The sequence below is a fragment of the Coffea eugenioides genome, chromosome 9 (genome assembly GCF_003713205.1).
Source record: "Coffea eugenioides isolate CCC68of chromosome 9, Ceug_1.0, whole genome shotgun sequence".
NCBI lineage: Eukaryota > Viridiplantae > Streptophyta > Magnoliopsida > Gentianales > Rubiaceae > Coffea > Coffea eugenioides.
The window spans coordinates 40,095,300-40,104,728 of NC_040043.1; the positions used below are offsets into that span (position 1 = coordinate 40,095,300).

General features: G+C 36.1%; 2 protein-coding genes across 3 annotated transcripts; one reads left to right on the forward strand and one right to left on the reverse strand.

The window, feature by feature from the left end:
- Positions 1-513: 513 nt before the first annotated feature.
- On the forward strand, positions 514-3,616 carry LOC113783594 (pentatricopeptide repeat-containing protein At1g11900). Of its 2 annotated transcripts, XR_003469924.1 has the most exons (3): positions 514-722; positions 1,860-3,022; positions 3,179-3,616. XR_003469924.1 is itself a non-coding variant. In XM_027329780.1 (2 exons), the coding sequence occupies exons 1-2, from the start codon at positions 588-590 to the stop codon at positions 2,907-2,909; spliced, it is 1,185 nt and encodes a 394-aa protein (XP_027185581.1). In that variant the 5' UTR covers positions 514-587; the 3' UTR covers positions 2,910-3,148. The 2 variants fall into 2 exon arrangements, 1 of the variants encoding a protein (XP_027185581.1); XM_027329780.1 differs by lacking the exon at positions 3,179-3,616 and having other exon boundaries at positions 1,860-3,148.
- A 317-nt stretch (positions 3,617-3,933) lies between these two features.
- On the reverse strand, positions 3,934-9,009 carry LOC113783817 (external alternative NAD(P)H-ubiquinone oxidoreductase B4, mitochondrial-like). Its single transcript, XM_027330044.1, has 10 exons — positions 8,921-9,009; positions 7,535-7,805; positions 6,677-6,883; positions 6,321-6,571; positions 5,671-5,890; positions 5,396-5,500; positions 4,722-4,979; positions 4,504-4,625; positions 4,139-4,258; positions 3,934-4,021 (listed from the first exon to the last, which is right to left on the reverse strand). Exons 1-10 carry the CDS (start codon positions 9,007-9,009, stop codon positions 3,934-3,936), a joined length of 1,731 nt encoding a protein of 576 aa, XP_027185845.1.
- Positions 9,010-9,429: the final 420 nt, after the last annotated feature.

The following is a 9,429-nucleotide window of genomic DNA, read 5'->3' on the forward strand; positions in this document are numbered from 1 at the left end:
ATGAACTCACCAATAATTTTTCGAAAAGATTTCTAAGTGCTTGTATTACTCTCCACCTCTTCATTTGCTTTCGGAAGGAAAAAAAAAAAGCAAGGTAAGAATTTCTTCGAAAGAAACCTTTTTGATGGAGCGAATCTGGTTGGATTGGTGATTATTTATAAAAAATTTTAAAATAATAGTATAACAATTTTTATGATGTCATACACATGAGATAAAAAAATGAATGAAAATATTAAAAAATTATTAAAAAATATGTTATGACGTAACAAAAAAGAAATTCTCAGATTACATCCTATCCAAACACACAGGGATCCAAATTAAAGAGTTACCCTTGCGTCCATTTTTCTATCTCAAAAAAATGAAAAATGTAGTAGGGTATGTAAAGTTATTTCACAAAAGTAAAGGGGAAGAAAGATACATTTCCAAAAATGTGTGCAAGATTATTTTTTTAAAAAAATAATAACAAAATAGCTAATATAGTTGTCTCCCTGTACTTCTTGTCCAAATTTCAATGCCTCAATTGTCTGTCAACATAAACCCTAAACCCTAACACGAATTTTTTCTTCGATTAATCCCGAAATCCAAAAATGTTTGCTGCTGCGATTTCCAAGCACAAAACCCATTTGAGGGTTTCAACATTCTTACGCCACTATTACTGTTCCAGTTGCCGCAGACCTTTTTCATTTACCACTCTGCAGGGGTTCAGAAAAATCCATCTTGTTGTAAGCTCTCAAATTTTCATCTTTCACTTACTTATGTGATATGGGTTTTTCATTTTTCTTGGTTGTTTATTATCTTCTATAGATATATTTCCTCATTTCAAGATTGGGGATTTAGAGTGAAATATGAAATCAAATAAATCCCGCAATTTATAATCATGAGAATGTCATTTTGCTAATCTTGGGTTGGAGATAGTGGTAGAAGTTAGGATGCTACTAAAGTTGATGGTGAAAACTCCAGGGAAATAAAATGTGTTTGTAACTTTAGAATTCTGGGAGATGGTTAGATTTTTGCCGAAGTAGAAATGCAGGCTTTTTTTTTTTTTTTTTCCTGAGAAGCTTGATGACAAATGATGGCGTTCTTTTAGCTGGTTCAAGAAAGACTTTTTTTTTCCTTTCTTTCCCTTTTCTTCTTCTATGCTATGGAGAAGGGACATTTAAATGGAATGAATTTAATGGATTAGAGATAAATTTGGGACCTAATAATGATGCAATTTTTAAAGCCGGTCCACAGTTGGTGGGGTTGTTGTCTTGCTAGTTGTGAAATGGCTGGTACCTAAGGGTAGTTAATCTAGTGAGAGAGTAAAACATCTGATGAAATGTGACCTGACCAAGAAATGATTTTTGGATGAAATGTTACCTGTTCTTGGGGAGAACTCTTTACTTTTGCTTATGTACTCTTCATCTTTCTGTTTTCCTGCTTCTGTTGGGGTGAGCGTGAAGAGTATGGGGAAATATCCCGATATTTGTTTTCTTTAGTGTACCTGATGGAGTTGGCCTCTGATAGAGATAGAGGTATTTGTGCCTCTGCATAAGGATGCGTTGTATTTTTGAACTTGGGGATGATGGTCTTACTCGTCTGATGATATTAGTTTCTGGTATCTGTTTTGGTATGATTTTTTCATTTTTGTTTTCTGAACCTGACTGTAAGCGTGTTTGAACGGAAAATTTTTGTTTTTTTGACTGCCAGTAGATCAATTATTAGTAACTCTGCCATTCCCTTTTATTCATCTTTTGATTTGTTATTAGTTGCTAACCAATACACACTTTGCTTGGGACTATATTGTACAGTTGTTTTAGCGAAGGATGGTAGATGTCTTATTTTTTGGTTTTTAATTAATTGCTGGCTTTCTAATACAGAATTCTGTTAAATCCATCCCAATAGGAGCCTTCTGGATTTGGCCGTTCTTCCAAATTCTGAGTTATTATGTTTCTAGTCATCGTTCAATTGCAACACAAACTTCTCCTTCTCATGATATGCATGATGGAATTTTGAATGAAATACTTTCCGAGTTGGAGAACTCTGCAATTTCTTGTGAGAAAATATGTATCTCCAAGATTGATAAGCTATGTAGTGCTGGAGACCTTACAACTGCTGCTAGACTATTGCGGTCTTTACATGAGCAACGAATCTTTCTTGGCCCTCGTGCATATAATATTCTTCTTCAAGCAGCAGGTGAACAAGATGACACTGATATTCTATTACACACTTTCAAGGATTTATTGGTATTCTGTAATTCTATTAAGTCGGCTTCCTGTCAGATCCTTGCCAAGGCTCTGGTTAAGAAAAGTGATGGTGTTTTCTTGATGAAATTTGTCAGAGAAGTTTCAGAATTGATGATTCCAATAAGTGCAATCGCTTTGAACAGGATCATATTTGCCTTTGGTGAGTTTAGACAGGTTGATAAAGCTCTGATAACATTCGAGGAAATGAAGAATCTGAAGCGTAAACCAGATTTGGTTACATATAACACTATTTTAGTGATATTGGGCCAGTGTGGTCGGGTAGATGATATGCTTCATAAGTTTGCTGAAATGAAAGAGGCCAATATTGCTCCAGATACTATTTCTTATAATACCATTATAAATTGTTTACGCAAAGTCGGTAGGCTTGATTTATGCTCAACATTTTTTAAAGAAATGGGTGAAAGAGGAGTTCAACCTGATTTGCAAACATACACACCATTGATTGACAACTTTGGAAGGTCTGGGAACATTGAGGAAGCACTGAGACTTTTTGATGAGATGAAGCACCGAAGAATTCGCCCATCGATTTATGTCTATCGTTCGCTAATTAGTAACTTAAACAAGATGGGGAAGTTGAAGTTAGCTACAAAATTTTCAAACGAGATGGATGCATGTCTTTCAGGTCTTGTTGGTCCAAAGGACTTCAAAAGGAAAAATAGATAAATGAACTCAAAAGAGTTGATGTTTGGTTTCTTTTTGACTCTGCAATCTCAGAGAAACCATTTTGCTAAACTCTGCATCTTTGTTGGATATCGTGGGTCAAAAGGCATTATACGGTATGTTCTGAAAAACCATTTATCTCTTGAGGTTCAAGGTTTGTTAAGAGTCTGCAATGCTTAAGGATACTTTGCATGGTTTGATGACATGAATTTACTTAACTCATTGTCATGCTTAAAGAGAGTACTAAGTGGACTTCCTTGTTTTGATTATAGGTCAGAAAATCTGGGCTTACATGACTTACAGCTGGTTGTATCTGTCCGCTTGCTAAATGTTTCATTGGCTAGTAGGATACTCGAGCAATTTTGACGATTGTAATGGACCTCATAGCCTTTGGATTACCAACCGTTGCTGTGCTGTGAACAAGATCTCGAGTAAAGATGCTGCATGGTTATCCTCAAATGATAAACTAGTGTTGGGGATCATGGCCGCACTGGTACCATTGATCTCCTTGGTACAATTTTGTGTGTCTGCTAAGCTGTTAGATATGCAGGCATATGTAGATTGATTCTGAAGATGTACGTAAAGTTTGTACGCTTCCATATCTCTGGTGGCTGGTGACTTGTGCTTTGATAATTTGGTTATAGGTATAGAAGCTTAAAGTAAATGTGCTCATTTGTAATTGTTATTTTCTCATTATTTGTCTTTGTAGATTATTTGAATGAGGATTACTGGTTGACATGTTAAAAGTAATGCTCTGTGTAAATTAAAATTCAGAAAGTTTTTTAAGACAAAAAGCCTTACTCTTTTACCTGCATCATTATATGAAAAAAAAAAAAAAAAGATATGCAACTGATGAGCCTATTCCTGGTGCAAATGACTTAAAAAACGAATCCAAACATACAGTTGCCTAAACGATAGGGGAGTTGGGTACTATCTGAAGCAACATGACAAAATTTTCTCAGTATCTGTAGCAAGAAATATTGGAAAGTGAAAAAGTTCTCTGCAGTTTCATGTCTGAGAGCAGTCTTCAAATCCGACTTGAGTCCCTTCCGAAGATGAAACGTCTTCCCCAGTCAGATATTACTAGCAGCCTTGTGCGCCAACTGACTAGCTTGCTGGATTTGAAACAAAACAAAACAAAACGTGAAAAAAGAACTCAAAGTGGAACCAAGTACAGTTCAGGGGAACAAAAAAATCAAAACTTGCAGGCATATAGATGATAGTATTTTTACCTAGCATAAACTGAATACCAAAGCCACTGCGTGCTATGACCTATGGAAACCCAATCTCCTGGGAGTTGTGCTGCAGCTTGTTCTCCACCCAGTGGTGCAAATTGTCCAAAGTGTTTGTACCTTTAACCGTAAAAGTCAGCAGATATTAAGCAAAATAGCCAAGATAAGGGACCATTATTCTTTACTGTTTGGTAAAAAAAATTTATTGGCTGCAATTGTTGCAAATCTATTATGATCTGGTTCCATAAAAACCTTGTCTGAGACAAACTAGCTAGTGTGTTCTTCTCATTTTATTGCTTCACGAAGGGCAGTAGTTTGAAAAGAAAAGATATCGTCCGAAATTCTATACGTAGATTAACCCTTACCTAAATGGACGGAACCGATGCCTTCCTGCTGCTCTGAACCTTATTGGCCCTTCAGGATACTTTTCACAGATATCCATGCGGTTGAAGCAGTCAGCAAGATAAACTCCTTGTTGGGAAGCCACCTGAGTACCGAACATCAAAAAAAAGAGGAAGCTAAGCTCAGGCAAATCAGCCACACTACCCAAAAAGAAGAAAAATCCTTTCCAGTTTCCACTTACCTGTGCTGTTGGAGGAAGACTTTTCATCTGTTTGTCCACTTCAGCAAGTGCTTGTTTGAATTTTTCGATGTTCAGTTCATCATCGCCGTCTTTACTCTTCAGTAGTTGAAGAAAATTCCTTAATTGGTTTCTCTCCAGATGAATCTGCACCTGGGGATACCTTTCAGCAATGTCTTTGATAACCCCTTTAAAATCATCCAACTTCAGGGTACCAGAGTTATTCGTATCCGCTTTACTAAATATTGCTGCGATATCTTCCTGATAAAAGATCAAATCTGAAAGCTTCAGTGATAAAATCAAAGAAAGAGCATGCTATAGCTACAAAGAACATGGATGTAAGATTTAAGAATTTGACTAAAAGTATGTTTTCAATCTATAATGCATGCTAAATTAGAGAACCAAACGTTAGAGAAGATATCTTCTCCATATGACTTCATGACAATAAAGGCTACTGCTGATCCTCAGAAAAAAAAAAACAAGTATCCTCAGATTTGCTTCGTAATCTTGACCATAGGCCTTGCATGCTATGGCAAATGATGCATCTTAAGGAGGCCGGTCGGGGAAGGACGAGAAAATAGCAGCTAAAGAAATGTGAACTGTGACTTAAATCCAAAGACTAAAGTTGTGTATTCCTGCTCATGCAAACAAATTAAGTAGAAATAATTGTTGCATACCATTACTTTACGTTGGTTGATTGTGGCGCAGTCACCTAAGGCGTATATGCTATCGCAACCTTCCACCCGCAGCCATTCATCAGTTGCCAGAACTCGTCTATTGGTCTGTCATCCACACAAAGTAAAAAGTTGAGCTTAGTAATTTATATGTGATAGCAGATGATAAAAAAATTTGCCGTAAGAAATGTTTGTAACATTGAAATTCAAGTGCCAAATCGAAAAATCAGGCGTACAGGTATGAAATCAAAGAGAAGAATCAGAGCCGCATGCCATACCTGACCAATCTGCTTCATAAAATCCATGATAACAGGTCGAGTTCCAATGCCAGTAGACCAGACAACCATTCCAAAAGGGATTTCTACAGTTTTACCAGAGCTCCTCTCTTTAGTGGATATCTCCTTATCAGATACCTTTACAACCATCGATCCAGTTTTTACATCAATTCCATCTCTCTGGAACTTTTCTTCAGCAAATTCAGTAATTCGCTTATCAAACCTGGATAAAACAAAGGGAATGAACTGTGAAAACAATCCACAACTGCCAAAAGCAAACAAGGTGATTTGGAGAATCCATATAACTGTCAGACCCATGTGCAGGTGACATGGAATTGTAATTTTAACATGATCAAACTCCTGCATTTTGATTGCTGACATACTCTACTGAACTTCTGTGCCATAAGTGATTTAAACACCCTCCTGTTTTTTGTAGTACAATCAAGTGTTGAACCAAAATTTCGTCGTAAAATAAAATACAAGGTAAAAGACTAGTTACAACACAGAGCATGCTGATACAAAGCATTGGCTATGAGTAAACATTTTGCTTAGCTTCTAATTCGAGAAAAACAAGACTAGTTTCTTATCATATATAATCATAATATAATGTCAAATGACTGATTAGTATATTGGCTGTAGGAGGCCTTCCTTACATGTTCAGAATGTGATCCGCAGCTTCAAGAAGTGTTATTTTGACATGTTGCTTAAGAGCAGGGTAAAGCTTGGCTAAATCCTCATTGACGAAATCATGAAGCTCTGCAGCAAATTCCACACCAGTTGGACCACCTCCAACAACTACGAAATGCAGGATCCTCTTTTTCTCTTCTTCACTTACAGTTGGAAGGCTTGCCCTCTCGAAACAGTCTATGACTGTTCTACGGATCCTTTGAGCATCTTCGACTTCCTGAATTCATGTCATTACTTTCACTTCCAACACAAAATAATGGAAATGACACGCACCTACATTTTGTTCTTTTTCTCTAAATGGCATTATGGCTTGTCAAGTTACCTTCAAAAAGTGAGCATACTCCACAACACCAGGGGTGTTAAATGTATTTGCACGTGCACCCATTGCTACAACCAGGTAATCATAATCCACTGTAAATTCTTCTGAACCACCCAAGTTGTTTTCTTGAGTTGAGCGACAGCACACCTTCTTGTTTACTGTATCAATCTTGTAGCATTCAGCCTCCTTGAAGTGGACATCAAATTTTTTCTGAGGCAGGAAAGCAAGTATAGCTGTCATGTCCTTCAAATGGTTACATAGGTTTGGCTAAGTGTAAACACTACTTATCCACCACTGTAATTCTAAGAAGAAGCATATTGTATCAAACTTTGCAGTTATCAAAGAGGTAGACCACTGTGATTGAAGTCCACAATTGCAATAGGTACTTCTACAGATAAAAAAATCATATATAAAGGTAGAATTGTCTTTTTGGCAGACCATAAAGGTTTCATTAGGAATTTAGGACCTGACAGCCAAAGGGAAAAAGGAGAAACAAGGTTTTCTGGTTCTTAGACATATTGCAGAACTACGCATCCAAAGATTTGGTATGAAAATGTCCCCTTTTCATGTCTTTTTCAGAATTAATTATTATCACAACATGGTAAATGATCATTTATCTCTATTAAAGAGGACTGCAACATGAGTATGGCTTTTGACTCATGGAAAAGTTTCCAAATCATATCAACCAGCAATTATACAAAGCTTTTGTAGCAGTCCATAGTTTCTAATTTAATGTCATTGCCAACTATGTAAGAACATAGAGGAGACATGCCTAAGAGCTAACACCATAACCTTTGAAATTAGCATTGCCTCCTAAAAAGTAGAACTTAGAACACAAAAATTCAGTATGAAAATCTATACCTTCCTAACAATGCTGCGGATTGGCTCCACAATGCTGCGTGCTTCAACCGTGCCATTGGTAACACTTGGTAACAGAGGAGTAAATGCAAAATAGTTTCGCGGTGAAATAACATGAACATCATAGCTGGGATCTTTCAAGCTTTTAAGAAAGCTTGTTCCAGCCCATCCAGTTCCTAGAACCACCACTTTCTTTTTCTTGACATCATGAGCTGCATCAGCATAGCCAAATTGGAATGGCCTGGCATCAGAGAAAGCAGCTACACCCCCACCACTGCAGAATCCAGAATTCAAGAAAAAAAAAGTATCACATCTCAGATATCTTCAGAACTATTGTTTGAACAATTCTTACCCTGCAGAATCTTCGTATCTTTTTCTGTTTAATATTAATCTTGTTTGTAGAGAGGATCATGGCATTATATTCTAAAAAAAGAAGTGTACTTCAACGAAAAAACTTCAATGTAATTGAGGTGCAAATATGAATCTCAAATTTTCAGCCTCATTCACTGTGGTACAAGAAGTGGAAACTATAACAGTTAGTGTATATTTCTGTTAAGAACAATAAAGGATTAAATTGAATACCAAAAATAGAGTTTCAAAAGGGGTTGATTGAATTTTGAGATGGAGAATAGTTAAGATCTATCATGGCAATTAATAAGGATTTGTTCGTCTACATGAATATGCACAATAGAAGTAGATTCAAATCCTAAGCTCCAACCTTCAATTAAAAAATGCTCATACAAGCGTCAAAAATTACCACAAACAGAAGAGAATAAATCCTGACTGCAGAAAAGTTACACCTGACCAGTGAATAAAGCAAATAAAGACATAATTATGAGAAGATTTTATGATACATTATTTTCTTCCAATAACTTCATGGATTGAGTTTTTATCAACGGTGGATTTTTTACATTAATACGTGTAGATGTATGTTAATTATGTAAAACATGAATTTCAAAATTGAAATTGGATTACATAGCATAGCATGCATCTACACCTGCTCCGGTTCTGTATGCATTGTTATCCTATCTTGATTATGACAGCCTAAACAATGTTACTTGCTTATAGCCATTGAACAAAATCAAATCTTACATTCAGCAAAATAAAAATCAAATCTGAACACACTACCACCTACTTTAAACACAGTAAAACATACACTGAAAACAATAATTACCATCAATATGCAAAAGAAATTCTTATCCAAGTAAAAAAAACACGACAAGAGCAAACGACAAGAAAACTTTGCATAACACGTAGCCTGTTACATAGGAATTATTAGTAACGAAACAAAACAGAGAAAATATAACAAAAAATCCTACAAAATATACATTATATCATAAAACTACACCTTCTAATAATTAAAAAAAAACATAGATTTAGATTGTAGACCTGACAGAGAGGACAACAAGAAGTTTAGTGACAGTGGGGTGGTCATGAAACGCCCCTTTGGCTCTCTGGTAAAAATTATAGCCTCTCATCTTTTTTTTTTTCCCTTAACTCTCTTTTCTCTTCTGCTACTTCTTCTCTTCTCTTGAGTGATGATCAAGAAACCCTTTAAACTCTACTTGCTTATACAAACAATCTCCGTAAATAATGAATCAATATGAGAAGTTAACATGCTAGAGGACTACCTCCTTTGGTAGGTTTCTTTCTTGTAGTTTCTAATGTTATTAGACTTCCCTTATGGGAAGATCATGGTTTTAATGTCGGAGTAACTGTCAAGCAATATTAAGCAGTCAAACGCCTAGGAATATGGACACTTGCCCAATTCTTATCGAACTACCGGTTTCCTGCATGCTCTCAGTTTTCTTGGTAGGTAGGTTTTCATACGCCTGTTTTGTCTATTACACCACACAAATTTCGATTTCTTCGCTGGTTAATTCTATTCTTGGTAAATT